Source organism: Coregonus lavaretus (genome assembly GCF_964263955.1).
Source record: "Coregonus lavaretus genome assembly, chromosome: 23".
Lineage (NCBI taxonomy): Eukaryota > Metazoa > Chordata > Actinopteri > Salmoniformes > Salmonidae > Coregonus > Coregonus lavaretus.
In genome coordinates, this window is record NC_140010.1 from 26,280,927 (window position 1) to 26,296,504 (window position 15,578).

At 43.1% G+C, this 15,578-nt stretch overlaps 1 protein-coding gene across 1 annotated transcript; it reads right to left on the minus strand.

Moving 5' to 3' along the window:
* Positions 1 to 259: 259 nt before the first annotated feature.
* vcpip1 (valosin containing protein (p97)/p47 complex interacting protein 1) lies at positions 260 to 5,909 on the minus strand. Its single transcript, XM_084139179.1, has 3 exons — positions 3,173 to 5,909; positions 1,985 to 2,071; positions 260 to 1,838 (listed from the first exon to the last, which is right to left on the minus strand). Exons 1-3 carry the CDS (start codon positions 5,820 to 5,822, stop codon positions 1,015 to 1,017), a joined length of 3,561 nt encoding a protein of 1,186 aa, XP_083995305.1. The 5' UTR covers positions 5,823 to 5,909; the 3' UTR covers positions 260 to 1,014.
* Positions 5,910 to 15,578: the final 9,669 nt, after the last annotated feature.

Genomic DNA, 15,578 nt, shown 5'->3' on the forward strand with positions numbered 1-15,578 from the left:
TAGCCAACAGCTTACAGATACAGTGCAGGTAGGCTGTGCATGTAGCTTAGTCTACATCAGGGGTAAGCAACCCTGATCCATGTTTTTGATTTAACCAACCTGGAAGACCAGGTGTGTTGAATTTAGGCAATCACTGAACCGATCAATTAGCTCAGTTGGGCAGGCGTGGTGCCTAGTTGGAACCAAATCCTGCAGTACATGCGGCACTCCAGGAACAGGGATGCCCACCCCTGGTCTACATGATGTGAATATTATGAATAAGAGCGAGAACATTTTTATTTGTCAAACGGCAGTCAAGCATCGATCATCATGTCACCAGAATAAGACCCTCAACATTTATTGGAAAGGAGGATCAAGCTCATACAATGCACTTTCACCACCCTATGAAGTGCATCATCATTTATTTAATCTGTAGCCTAATAAACTGCATAATTTCCCGAGTCGTCGTGGGAGGAGTCGAGGACCACACACCATGTCATTGTTTCCACCGCCATTTCTCGCATTAATTAATTTTACCGACATAAAAAGATCCCACTATGTCGAATGAACAAATTATCTGTGGCATTTATACAATTGTACCAAAACGTCCTATTTCCATCACAGCTATCGTAATTTTTGTATATTTTTATATACAGTATTACTTTACTCAAATAAAAACTGTGGATGGAAACATGGTTAGTACGGTACTTAATTGTTAACTAGACATGATTTGATATTGAGATAAAAACGTCTGCATTGGACCTTTAAGACTTGGAGGACATGTACAGGAATGCATTTCACACACAAGAACCAGCATTGCTCCTTGGATCTTGGTGCATGTTTCTGTATAATAGCATTAGACTGTCACCAAAGGCAGAAACGGTCAACCTCTTTGTCAATCATGCAGTAAAGACAACAAAACACAATGAATACCAAAGCTTGGATACAACCTGAAGCATTCCCACACTAATGCCAACCAGATAGAGGGGTGACTGATCATGATTGAGAAAAGTATAGGACCAGGCCCTTTTGCCATCAGGAATGATCCATTGGCTCCAGGGCATTGGTATGCTCTGCATCCTGGCTATCCATTTCCTCCAGCTCCTCTGACTCTGCATATTTTCCATCAGGCATGTTCCCTGCCTCCACTGGTGTGCCATGAGCACCAGCAGTAGATACGTCCATTGAAGAGGCCTCCTTGTCGCCTGCCCCTGGGGCAGATTGGGAAGCACTCATCTTAGCCCCACTTGTCCTCTCTGCAGGGCCCCCAGTGCCTGCCCCTGCATTGCTCTGCTCCCTCAGGTGCCTGTCCATGGAGGCTTGGATGGATGAGACCATCTCCTGTAGTTTTTTCCTCTGCTCTTCGATCATACTAGGGTCCAGGTGTCGGCTGTCTTTCATGGTGACAAAACCGGGAGCCATGCGCACCAGCTTCTTGGTCGCGTCCTCTGAGATGTCAGAGAGGTCGGGTCCCTTGGAGGCGCTGGCGCTCAGGTCCACCCCGCTGCTGTGCTGCCTGGTGATGGGCTTGTGTTCAGGGGGAGAGCCGCCTGGGGCGCTGCCCAGGGAGTGGCCCTTACCCTGGAAGGCGTTGACACTCTGGAGCTGCTCCTTCTTGCGCACCACACCTCCACTCCCGAGCCTCAGCATGCTGTGAGAGGGGCTTCCCTCGCGACTCCTGGAGGCAGCCTCAGAGTGGAGCTGCACCAGGGCCTCCTTGACGAGGTCCTCCACGTCAGGGCCCACAGGGAAATGTCCAGCTGCATCCACACACAGCTCCAGACGCTCCTCTGCTGCGTTGTAAACAAACGTCTTTCCAGTCAGGTGTGGGAGGGTGCAGTGCTTGCCATCCATCAGGCCTGCAGACGAGACAAGAGCCATTATAGGTGGTCATAAACACAGATCAGTACATATCACATGCAAAGTCTAATATACCGTAGCTGTCATTTAAGTTACACAAATTGCTAAGAGCATAAAGCCTATAACAGAAAACATGAATACATACCCATATCTTTCTTCACAATGTTGTAGAAAACTCCACCTTGGTGGAATAAGTGAGGCAGTTTTTTGGCATATGACCAGACATCTTCTCCTGAATAGGAATAAAACATACTGCAATTAGCATTTGAAACATGAAAATAAATTAATACACAAAAATTCCTCAGAGAAATGTGTGCCTTTGATCAAAATTCTAATTATGTAGTAAAAATAGTAGGGCTGGGAATTGCCGATACGATATGTACTACGATTCTATATGTATTGCGATTTGATACTGTGGTTTTACTGTGATTCGACAAGAGACAGACATGAGAAAATGAGTTTTGATCAGTCATGGAAATAAAGGGCTGAAAACAAATTGGCTCCCTATTTAAAAAGAAGATGGAGAACAAGCTATGAAGGAAAAATACTGGAGTTTAGGTGCAGATACAGCCAACTAGCGCAAAAATAATATTGCTATATTGTAAAAACTATACGATATATCGTCAAAAATAATATCCCGATATGTAACTGTATCGATTCCCCCACCATCGCTAAAAAAAAATTGGTAGGGCGAGGTGGATATCAAATCTACCCTCTTCTCTCTTCCTGAGACTGCTGCTGCACGCATTTCAATGAATACCAAATGCCATGTTGCTGATGTAGGCTATACAAAAAGCACTTGGAGTAGATTATAATTATTTCAAGTGGAAAAAAGTCATTATCCCCAAAGATTGGGCCTTGATCTATCCCTGGCAAGCCCACCCAGTCACTCAACACCTGTAGTAGGCTACTTTGTCATTCATCCTGCTTCTTGTAACTAATCCAAGAACAGCATGCCCTTATGCTGTGTAAAGCTACTGTCTGGGACGCCTATATACTAGCCTGTCACTCTCACACCTATCACATTCAGTTGCTGGCCTTATATTTACTGAAGGGATGTTCTAAGGCACGACGCTTCTAAGACTTGATAACTAATATGCCTGGAACTATAGGCCTAGTCTAAAAGGAGAATCAACAAACAAGTTCTCCCTCTACAGCCAGTCATTTTAGACTTTTTGTAATGACATCACAGCTGTGTTCTGCTTAACTCCTATGTCACTTATGTGTTGCTAGATTGTCTGTCTTTTGTAGCAGTAAATAATTATAGAATGTAAAGATAAAGATAGCCTAACTAACTATTGACTTGAAAACTAAAACCTTTCCCCTTTCTTACCCATTAAGGTTGCTAGGAGACAGAGGGAGGACATCTCAAGGTCAATATTGTCCTGCAGCTCTCTGCTAGTATTCATTCTGCTGGAAGTCACTGGATCATCACTCTTCACAGAGAGGAGGGAATGCAGGGATGAATAGGAACTGGAAGCGCTTGGGGCGGATGCCTTGCGGTCCTCTGGACCTCTCAGGATCTCCACAGTCACCCTGTCCCCGTGTTGGAGGGCCACAGGCTCATTCTCCTCTCCATCCTTGGGAGGGAAAAGTTCTTTGGGAGGGAACCCATGTCGGATACATTGCTGGGCTGGAGGCACGGTGAACTCATTAGCAATGCTCCTCTGGAGCTCGGAGAAGGTGGTCTGAGCCTGTAGAGTGAGCATGGCCTGCCGCCCATCGCTAGTGGTGACACGGATCTTCTTCTCCTTACTGGCAGTGGGGGAGGAGGAGGATTTGGTGGGCGTGGCTGGGGCGGAGGAGGAAGAAGGTTCCTGAGCAGCACTTGGGGAGGGTGGCCTGCCCTGTCCCTTCTGCTTCAGTCGATCTGTCCTCCTCTTCTGGGTCACTAGGGCCTGCTCGCTGATGCTTTGCTGAAGGCTCCGCTCTGCCTTACTCATCGTAAGCTCCTCTTTGTGAATGGTCTTTGATTTCTGCCCAGTTAGTATGATCTTAGTCGGTGGCTGTGTGTCAACAGCCTGTTGGGTTTCCACCACGTCTGTGACCCTCTGAGCATGCGCCCCGTCAATGGAGACTGGGTTATACTCGTCTGGGTTCTTTTTGGCAGTGTGATGTAAGATGGTGTTCACCACTTTCTGCACCAGGAGCTCACTCCCAAACTCCCCAGGGAAATGCTTGGTGACCAGTTTCATGGCAACATCATACACGTTGCTGTTCAGGTCCACATTCATCTCATACTGGAACCAGTACACAGTCTCCCGCACGACTCGCCCACCCCACTCCAGAGTGATGGGGAAAGCCTCTGGCAGATTGTCGTACTCCTTTCCCTCCCAGTAGTGCTTAAAGCCACAGCCACATTTTCCCCCCTGGGAGCGGGTGTTGGTTCTGTCTCCATCCAGATACACCACAGAGCCGTTGCCATGGATGTGGCGCACTGAGGTGCCATGGCACCAGTTGCAGGTGTTCAAAGAGCTCAGCTTGTAGTCAGGAATGAGGATGTCCCTCTCAGGGTCGTAACAGCAGACTACGTTGTTCAGCGGGAAGCTGTAGTTCTTGTCAGGTCTGAGCTGCCCGTGGGTGGATTTAGCCAAGTTGTAGAGCTTACCACCTGGAGCCAGCCACTCAGGTAGAACATGAAGCTCAGAGAGTGCATTGCAGATCAGACAGCGATGTAGCCGGTTTTCCATGACTGATTTCCTGGCAGCCTCCGTCACCTCTTCGGGTTGGACACCGATCACACCGGTCCGTCTGTAAACGTACTGATGCACGTCTGCCACAAGGGAGGGGTGGATGCCATGCTTCTCCATGAAGATTTCCTCCATGGCATTGACCAGTCTCATCAGATACTTGTCTTGTAAGCTCCTGTCTCCCCCAATGACACAGCTCCCGTCTTGTTCCAGCTTTATGTACTTCTTGATGAGCTCCTGTGGCACTCCCCAGGCCTTGGGGAGTAGCCTTGGTGGCAGCTTGGGGAGGAGAGTGTTCTTTATCCCGACGAGAGGGATGTAGTGGTTACGCCCTGAGCTACTCCAGGCAATGCATATAGGCTTGTTGAACTTCCCATCTTTTCCTTTGCACTGCTCTTCCGGCACGAGCCCTGGGAGAAAAGTTGCAGAGTAATCCCCGGAGCTCCTCATTCCACTCAGTGAATCTAACAAGATTATGGGGCGGTGCAGCACATTGGCCAAGCCGAATATGTGAATGTTTCGAAGTCCCAGTGGCACACCCTCCGGTGGGATAAACAGAGGGTCACATTCGTTGATGATGTCCTCCCATTCGGCTGCATCAATAAAATCCTGAAAGAGTGCCTTGTAACGATCCAGGTTTTGTTTGAAATGTTGTTTCAAATTCTCTCTCAACGCATGCCAGAACAGTTCTCTGCCTACCAGGGCCCTGGACACAGCATGAACAAGGCAATGTCCATCTCCATCCACATGAACAGGAATTAGGCATTCTTTGTTGCTGTTCGCTTTCTTCATCTCCTCCAAAGTGTCATGAAGGTATATCAGGCTCCCGGATCTGTCCTTGCCATAGCCAACTGTAGATACATGCTCCTGTTCAATTAGAAACGCCCTGTCTCCTAGAAGTGAACAGTCGAACATTTCTCCTTGATTCATTTCCCGCAGCAGTTTCGCTTTTCCCGTCTGCTTATCCATTCCATACCTTGTGAGAATAGGAGAGAGGAGCTTGCAATGGTAGTTGGAAAGCCCCATCACTTTCACCAGCTCGGTTCCCTTCTTCGGGGCCCCAGTGACACCAAGTAAGGCATTTCTTAACAAATTGTGAAGCACAACGTCTGGATCAGTTACTTCTTCCACATTTAAAAGATTATTCTGTTCGTGGCGTTGGCCACACTCAGTGCATTCAATGCTAATCGAGCCGTAAGCAGGGAAGAATAGCCTCGCCTGGCATTTTGGATCTGGGCAGGTACCGGACAAAATACGTTTGTCCTTTTTCTTGGAGCCTTGTAGCAACGACATTCTGGCGAATAAAACTATACTATGTATTGATCCTACAAAACCATTATGGTTTAACCACCAAATAACTGGCTAGCAATCCCGCTTTGGGTCAAGTACTTAGCTAGCTATTTGCCAGAATAACAACCGATAACAACACGGAAGCGATTGTTTTTTCTCTCCATGAACGAACGACCAGCGTGTCATCAGCAACACTAAAAGGTACTTCCGGGTCATGGAATTTTGGTAATTTTCCAAATAAAAGTCCCCTACATTTTTCTTTCTTCATTTTTTTGTCATTTAGCAGACGCTTTTATCCAGAGCGACTTACAGTTAGTGAGTGCATATATTTTTATTTTCATACTGGCCCCCCGTGGGAATCGAACCCACAACCCTGACGTTGCAAGCGCCATGCTCTACCAACTGAGCTACAAATCATAGTAGAACAGTTTAATTTGTTCTAAACATCAACAATGATTCATATTTGTTCATAATTAAGTGGAATTTGCATTACATTTGGGTTTTAAAACATGTCCCAAGGTCAAATAAATGTCCCCAATACAATGTGGTCCTCTGTAGCTCAGCTGGTAGAGCACGGCGCTTGTAACGCCAAGGTAGTGGGTTCGATCCCTGGGACCACCCATACACAAAAAATGTATGCACGCATGACTGTAAGTCGCTTTGGATAAAAGTGTCTGCTAAATGGCTTATTATTATTAATACACTGTATATGAAATACATATTGGCTTATAGAGAGAAAAGTATTCTGGGTGCAGAAGTAAAAGTGGGGTTGGGATTACTCACTAGGGTCTGTTGAATCTATATATGGTGTTATTTCATGGGGACTGAGGTCTACAGTATATGCCCAGCAACACTTTCTACTCCACCCACTCCAGTCTACACACTAGAGTCCCTAGAATACAAAATAGCCAATCGCCTCTTCAAGCCTCTTTCTTCAAGTAAACAGATGAGGCCCAGAACAGCAAGGCTTGGTAACATTTGATTTGATTTTAACAGCCCCTTCTCTGAGGCTATGAGGTCGATGAACTCATTTTGAGTCTAAATCATACTTCTACACTTTTGGACTGTCTCTTTAATTCTCTGCTGACTGACTAATTCAGGACTATATCTAAATGACAAAACTATAAAGTAACTATTTTAGCTTTCTCTTTGTTTGCTTCCAGTGTGAAATAAAATGCCATTCCATACCAGACTTGCACTCTTGGCTTGCCCTATAATGTGTGTGCCAAATTCCGACTATTACCAGGTGATTAGGTGAGAAGCTAATTGCTTCAAAGAAACAATGTAAACAATGTGATCAGTAGATGGGGTGTTAACTGACTGGCATACCTGTACATGACCTACATTATCATGTAGTTACAAAAGTTCAATCAGTAAGGCTGTTCTGAATGGATCATCACTTTTCATTCATCTAGTAAACTCATAACTCACATCGCTTTCTCTCACCTTTTATACAGTAATTATTATATCTGGCCCTGAGGAGCATTCTTCAGAGACGAGGCCTACCCCAAAATGTTCAATAAAATGCCATATTGTATTCTGTCTCTGTTGTCATTCAGTTAAGCCTGTACTCGACTGAACTAATGATGATGAGCAGGCTGCAGACTTCACACATTTAAATCAGCCCAAGGCCAGCCTTACATGCCAAAACATGCATCAGGTCAAGCGTTTTGGCTAGACAAATACCATTTATTTTTTGAAGCAGTATCCTAGTAAGATCATGCTGCTATAGGTAAGTATCACCCCAATTATGCCTATAGACTATCAATGGTTATCACAGAGGTAAACAGCACTTTTCTTCAACCCACCCTGGTCGCAATCAATCAAAAGGTTTGCATCTTGGACTTGTGGGTTCAGGTTTTTGTGATTGTGTGACATATAATTGCCTCATAAAATAGCTATGTGCTTACAAGGAAAAGGTAGATTCTAGTGAGTAGACTTGACCCTGGTTTTCTGGACAAACAATCAATCGTTTTGCCTGTACGGTGTTATATTTGTACCATAGTGTCCATTGGCTCCATTTTAAGCTGTTTGACCACAGTAAAAGTCCAGCAACACTTCCTGACCTTGTTCAAACACACCTGATTTGTATTCTAGGGACTCTAGTGAGTAGACTGGAGCCTGGTTTTATCGACACAATTGATCGTTTTGCCTGTACGGATGACTCAACACTATACACGTCAGCTACTACAGCAACTGAAATACAGTGGGGGAAAAAAGTATTTAGTCAGCCACCAATTGTGCAAGTTCTCCCACTTAAAAAGATGAGAGAGGCCTGTAATTTTCATCATAGGTTCACGTCAACTATGACAGACAAAATTGAGAAGAAAAAAATCCAGAAAATCACATTGTAGGATTTTTTATGAATTTATTTGCAAATTATGGTGGAAAATAAGTATTTGGTCACCTACAAACAAGCAAGATTTCTGGCTCTCACAGACCTGTAACTTCTTCTTTAAGAGGCTCCTCTGTCCTCCACTCGTTACCTGTATTAATGGCACCTGTTTGAACTTGTTATCAGTATAAAAGACACCTGTCCACAACCTCAAACAGTCACACTCCAAACTCCACTATGGCCAAGACCAAAGAGCTGTCAAAGGACACCAGAAACAAAATTGTAGACCTGCACCAGGCTGGGAAGACTGAATCTGCAATAAGTAAGCAGCTTGGTTTGAGGAAATCAACTGTGGGAGCAATTATTAGGAAATGGAAGACATACAAGACCACTGATAATCTCCCTCGATCTGGGGCTCCACGCAAGATCTCACCCTGTGGGGTCAAAATGATCACAAGAACGGTGAGCAAAAATCCCAGAACCACACGGGGGGACCTAGTGAATGACCTGCAGAGAGCTGGGACCAAAGTAACAAAGCCTACCATCAGTAACACACTACGCCGCCAGGGACTCAAATCCTGCAGTGCCAGACGTGTCCCCCTGCTTAAGCCAGTACATGTCCAGGCCCGTCTGAAGTTTGCTAGAGTGCATTTGGATGATCCAGAAGAGGATTGGGAGAATGTCATATGGTCAGATGAAACCAAAATATAACTTTTTGGTAAAAACTAAACTTGTCGTGTTTGGAGGACAAAGAATGCTGAGTTGCATCCAAATAACACCATACCTACTGTGAAGCATGGGGGTGGAAACATCATGCTTTGGGGCTGTTTTTCTGCAAAGGGACCAGGACGACTGATCCGTGTAAAGGAAAGAATGAATGGGGCCATGTATCGTGAGATTTTGAGTGAAAACCTCCTTCCATCAGCAAGGGCATTGAAGATGAAACGTGGCTGGGTCTTTCAGAATGACAATGATCCCAAACACACCGCCCGGGCAACGAAGGAGTGGCTTCGTAAGAAGCATTTCAAGGTCCTGGAGTGGCCTAGCCAGTCTCCAGATCTCAACCCCATAGAAAATCTTTGGAGGGAGTTGAAAGTCCGTGTTGCCCAGCGACAGCCCCAAAACATCACTGCTCTAGAGGAGATCTGCATGGAGGAATGGGCCAAAATACCAGCAACAGTGTGTGAAAACCTTGTGAAGACTTACAGAAAACGTTTGACCTGTGTCATTGCCAACAAAGGGTATATAACAAAGTATTGAGAAACTTTTGTTATTGACCAAAATACTTATTTTCCACCATAATTTGCTAATAAATTCATTAAAAATCCTACAATGTGATTTTCTGGATTTTTTCTTCTCATTTTGTCTGTCATAGTTGACATGCACCTATGATGAAAATTACAGGCCTCTCTCATCTTTTTAAGTGGGAGAACTTGCACAATTGGTGGCTGACTAAATACTTTTTTCCCCCACTGTAACTGCAACACTTAACAAAGAGTTGCAGTTAGTTTCGGAATGGGTGGCAAGGAATAAGTTAGTCCTGAATATTTCCAAAACTAAAAGCATTGTAAACCATTCACTAAACCCTAAACCTCAACTACATCTATTAATGAATAATGTGGAAATTGAACAAATCGAGGTGACTAAACTGCTTGGAGTAACTCTGGATTGTAGACTGTCATGGTCAAAGCATATTGATACAACAGTAGCTAAGATGGGGAGAAGTATGTCCATAATTAAGCGCTGCTCTGCCTTCTTAACAACACTATCAACAAGGCAGGTCCTACAGGCCCTAGTTTTGTCGCACCTAGACTACTGTTCAGTATTGTGGTCAAGTGCCACAAAAAGGGACTTGGGAAAATTGCAGTTGGCTCAGAACAGGTAGCACTGATGGCCCTTAAGAGTACACGGAGAGCTAACATTGATGACATGCATGTCAGTCTCTCCTGACTCAGAGTGGAAGAGAGATTGACTTCATCACTGCTTGTTTTTGTGAGAGGTGTCGACGAGCTGAATGTACCGAGCTGTCTGTTTGGAATACTGGCACACAGCTCGGACACCCATGCATACCCCACAAGACATGCCACCAGATGTCTCTTCACAGTCCCCAAGTCCAGAACGGACTATGGGAGGCGCACAGTACTACATAGAGCCATGACTACATGGAACTCTATTCCACATCAGGTAACTGATGCAAGCAGTATAATCAGATTTAAAAAACAGGTAAAAATACACCTTGTGGAACAGCGGGGACTGTGAAGAGACACACACATAGGTACATACACACATACATATAGACACTCACTCTACACACACGTACACATGGATGTTGTATTGTAAATATGTGATAGTGGAGTAGTGGCCTGAGGGAACACACTAAATGTATTGGGTAAAGTGTTATGAAATATAATGTAATGTAATATTTTAAATTGTATAACTGCCTTAATGTTGCAGGACCCCAGGAAGAGTAGGCAGCAGCTAATGGGGATCCTTAATAAATACAAATACAAATACAAATACAGTGTTATATTTGTTCCGTAGTGTCCAGTGGCTCCATTTTAAGCTGTTTGACCACAGTAAAAGTCCAGCAACACTTGATATGACCTTGCTTTTTGTTGAAACTCACCTTGTTTGTATAATAGGGACTCTAGTGAGTGTGCTGGACCCTGGTTTTATGGACACACAATCCATTGTTTTTCCTGTACAGTGCAATTTATTTGTGCATTACAACAAAAAATACAGTAAGACTGTTCTTAAACATTACATTTCAAAATTGCATCCTTGAACAATAGTAACAGTAAATTAACAAGAATCATACAATCAAAATAATGAGTTCTTTTTTTAGCTTGTCATTGTATATATCTATTTTTTACCAGTAGGCTATTACTATGTCCTTTACATTCATTTACTTAAGTTCAAACCTTTTCTCAATGTGCTCCACCTTATACTATTCTTTATCTTATATAAAGTAGTAAAACTCTTTAGCTTAGATTTTTCGCCACATGTAGTTATAATTTTTTCCACATAATTTTAACATTATGCACCTTGCAAAACTGCAAAAAATATATAGATTTTGTTTCACACACAGCGTTTTACGGCAGACTTTTAATTTGAAGGTATAATCCGAAAAACGGAAGTCTCAATGCTGCTCCCGTAACGCTGTTGAACGTCTGTTGCAAAACGTAGTTTGCCATGGATTGTGGTACATGTAGTTTTCTAAACTGTGCGTTGGTGTGCTAGTTGAGTTATCATTTTATATTAGTCCAAACCATTACACATATAATAATTTAACGAATACTAAACAAGATTAATTATCTTATTATGTCAAGTAACTATGCCTGTTACAATCATATTTTATAAATGAGTTGTTTATTTGGCTTCAAATTGACTACAAGTACCATGATGCGTTTTGGTTTTGCGCAAATCAAACGGAAGTTTTGGACAACTACTGTACTGCCTAATTTATTTAATTATGAATTTACCTGAATATTTTTTTACATTTATACACTTTTAGAACAGAGTATGTGCAATACAAGTGTGTGCTAACGAATCTCTAATGTTACTGTGTCAAAGGATTAATGGTACATGCATGAGGAGACAGCAGCATATGAGAAGCCATTATATGTTGACAACATTATCTAGTAATAATAATAATAATAATATAATATGCCATTTAGCAGACGCTTTTATCCAAAGCGACTTACAGTCATGCGTGCATACATTTTTGTGTATGGGTGGTCCCGGGGATCGAACCCACTACCTTGGCGTTACAAGCGCCGTGCTCTACCAGCTGAGCTAGTAGGCACTTGCTAGCTACATTGTAAGTCTTCCCACATTCGAGAAACATTTTGTTGTAACCAATGTCAATTACTATATTTTATTTGGCCTTACTGCTATTAGCCCATACAAACGCATTGAATAACAGATTCACTACATGGAACAACAGATAGTTCCAAAAAAAAATCTAAAGGAAGTTTGTTCTGAAGTGTCTGTCCTATATCTTAGAGATATAAGATCAGGAAACATGTTTTTTTTTTTGCATGTATTTAACCCCTTATTTTTGGCACTAAACAGTCTCCTTATATACTTCCATAAATGTTTTCAACTGGTACTGGGGACATTCAGACGAACCTTTTGAGACCTGTGCGCGTCCTAGAGCAAAACAACCGACATGTACATGTTCGTGAGCGTCACCTTTGCACTGATGTCTGTATTAGTGTGTAGCCCAAACTGTTCGGACGTTACAGACAGAAGTTGGCAGATCAGCTGTACCTACTTCAGAGGAGTCCCAAGAAGCTTGTGGTGGTTGTAGAGCAAAACGGAGAACACCATTGTGTTCGTGAGAGTCTCATCTTTCCATAATAGTTAGTAGGCCGAACCGTTCGGGCGCTACATGCTATTTTTGGGATGTCTCATGGTCTGACAAACACCGCTCTTGCTGTGTCACTTATCACGGCAGATGCGAAAATGCAACATAGGCTGATGTGGTGGATTGAGACGCATCCAATGCGCGGACATCGATCTATTAGTGTATTATAAGGTTGTAACATTGATTGAATGTTGATTTCTCTCGCTAGATGGCGCAGAAGAGCAAGTGAATACTTGTTTTACATGTCTCTTGCAGTGCTGCTGGTTAAGTAGAGTCTGACAAGATACCGTCATTGCTCTGAAAATATTGGAGAATATTTAGGTCTATCAGTTCTCTATGAAAGAACCAGTACTGGTGAAAAATAAAGACAGTAAAGTGCACACACCTGCACTTGGGAGGAAGCTGACAGATATACACAATTTATCTTTAAGAAGGGTGGTGTGTGCGCGCGAGGTAATTTACGGGGCTAACGTGTTACTGTAGCTAGCTGGCTGTTGCCACTTAGTTTGCAGCTGTTGCCTTGTAGCTTGAGCTAGCTAGCTGAGTAGCAAAGGTTAGCAAGCCCACTAGCTATCTTGGTTGCACAAATGGTGAGTACTGTTTATGCCATTTTAATATAGAAAACCAACTAAGCAACAGGCTTCCATCTATGCTTGACTTGCATGCATTTGTCTTTGATTTGTTTTAGCTAGCTAACGTTAGCTGGCTACCACAGGTTAACGTTAACTAGAGACAACAGCTAGTTAGCTAACTGGACTTGGGAGGAAGCTAACTAACGTTAGCTAATTGAGCTTATACAGATTCTAGCATGCTAACCAACTCGTGTACAATTATTTACGTAACGTGCTTGTTAGCTAGGTATGACCTAAATGCTAGCTAGGGAACGTTAGATGGCTAAGATTGTTTTTGTGTAGAGTGCGTGGTTGCTTGACAACCGAAATTAAAGAGACAGCGAGCCATTTTTGGCGAGCTAGTTAACGACGTTAGCTAGCTAGCTATCATACTTTGCCAGTAATATGATTAGATGATATTACAACAGCATGACTAGTTACCGTTGAGTGAAATATGGCCCAAGTTAAACTGTCTGTAGTTAACGTTAGACTTGTTGGGCTGTTTTGTCGAGTCCAAAATGCTGCTACTAGATAGCTACCTAGCCAGCCAGCTGACTTTAGCTAAATGTTTACAATTCAAGACATTGCTTGCTAACGTCAACAACATCACTATATAACCATTTCACTGACATTGACGTTACTATTTACTACCTAGGTAACGTTATACTCTCACCCATCATAAATGACTACATTGTAAGTGTTATACTGTGTGCAAGTTGCAAGTACATTTGAGCTGTATTATTAGAAATTGTTTCATTGTGTCACTGTCACTTTCACAGTCAGCCTGTATTATAAATGGAGATGGATAATGAACTTAAGAAATTCATCCAGCAGCAGAAGGCCAGAGTGGCAGAGGATACAGAATCCACTTTACCTGGAAATAAGGGTGTGTTTCAATGTTCCTTTTTACTGTGGTGATAGAATGCTGAAAATGTTGGACTTGGGTCATTCCATGTCATTTCAGCAAGCCGTGACACTCACCATCTCAGATTGTTCTGAAATCGTTTTTGTAGTTATAAACAGATAAGATGTGCATTCTGGAAGCATTGTTTTGTTTAAATATAATTTGAATGCTAAGAAATTAAGATAATAGATTACACTCAAACTGGCCATTTTAATTTATAGGATTCATATAATGTTCAGTAATTACCTTGCATCCAATTTGGACCAAACTTTTTTCTAACAATGAGTAAGACATGAGGAATCCAAATAAATGGTAAAAAGCCATCCACTGACCCCCACGCCAATCCCACCCTAACAACGAGTATATAGTATATGTTCTCTATGTTTGACAAGTAGTATGGAGCTACGGCTTGGAGTATATGTTACTTCATCCTATCTAATGTATTCTCAGTGAATTTGATGATGTCCCCCCGTTCATAGAAATTATTAATTTAAGTCGTTGGGTTTTATGGTTTCATTGGTTTTAGCCAAGTACATTTCTATGGCAACGAATCCTTCAAGACTAACCAAAGTGAAAACAGGTTTTTAGAAATGTTAACAATAAAAAATTAAATGAAAAAACAGATACCTTATTTAGATAAATATTCAGACCCTTTGCTATGAGACTCGAAATTGAGCTCAGGTGCATCCTGTTTCCATTGATCATCCTTGACATTTTTCTACAACTTGATTGGAGTCCACCTGTGGTAAATTCAATTGATTGGACATGATTTGGAAAGGCACACATCTGTCTATTTAAAGTCCCACAGTTGATAGTGCATGTCAGGGCAAAAACCAAGTCATGAGGTCGAAGGAATTGACCATAGAGCTCCGAGACAGGATTGTGTCGAGGCAAAATAAGTTTGGAACCACAAAGACTCTTCCTAGAGCGGCCGCCCGGCCAAACTGAGCATTCGGGGGAGAAGAGCCTTGGTCAGGGAGGTGATCAAGAACCCGATGGTCACTCTGACAGAGCTCCAGAGTTCCTCTGTGGAGATGGGAGAACCTTCCAGAAGGACAACCATCTCTGCAGCACTCCACCAATCAGGCCTTTATGGTAGAGTGGCCAGACGGAAGCCACTCCTCAGTAAAAGGCACATGACAGCCTGTTTGAAGTTTGCTAAAAGGCACCTAAAGGACTCTCAGACCATGAGAAACAAGATTCTCTGGTCTGATGAAACCAAGATTGAACTCTTTGGCCTGAATGCCAAGCGTCACGTCTGGGAGAAACCTGGCACCATACCTACGGTGAAGCATGGTGGTGGCAGCATCATGCTGTGGGGATGTTTTTCAGCGGCAGGGACTGGGAGACTAATCAGGATAGAGGGAAAGATGAACGGAGCAAAGTACAGCGATCCTTGACGAAAACCTCCTCCAGAGTGCTCAGGACCTCAGACTGAGGCGAAGGTTCACCTTCAAACAGTACAACGACCCTAAGCACACAGCCAAGACAATGCAGGAGTGGCTTCGGGACAAGTCTCTGAATGTCCTTGAGTGGCCCA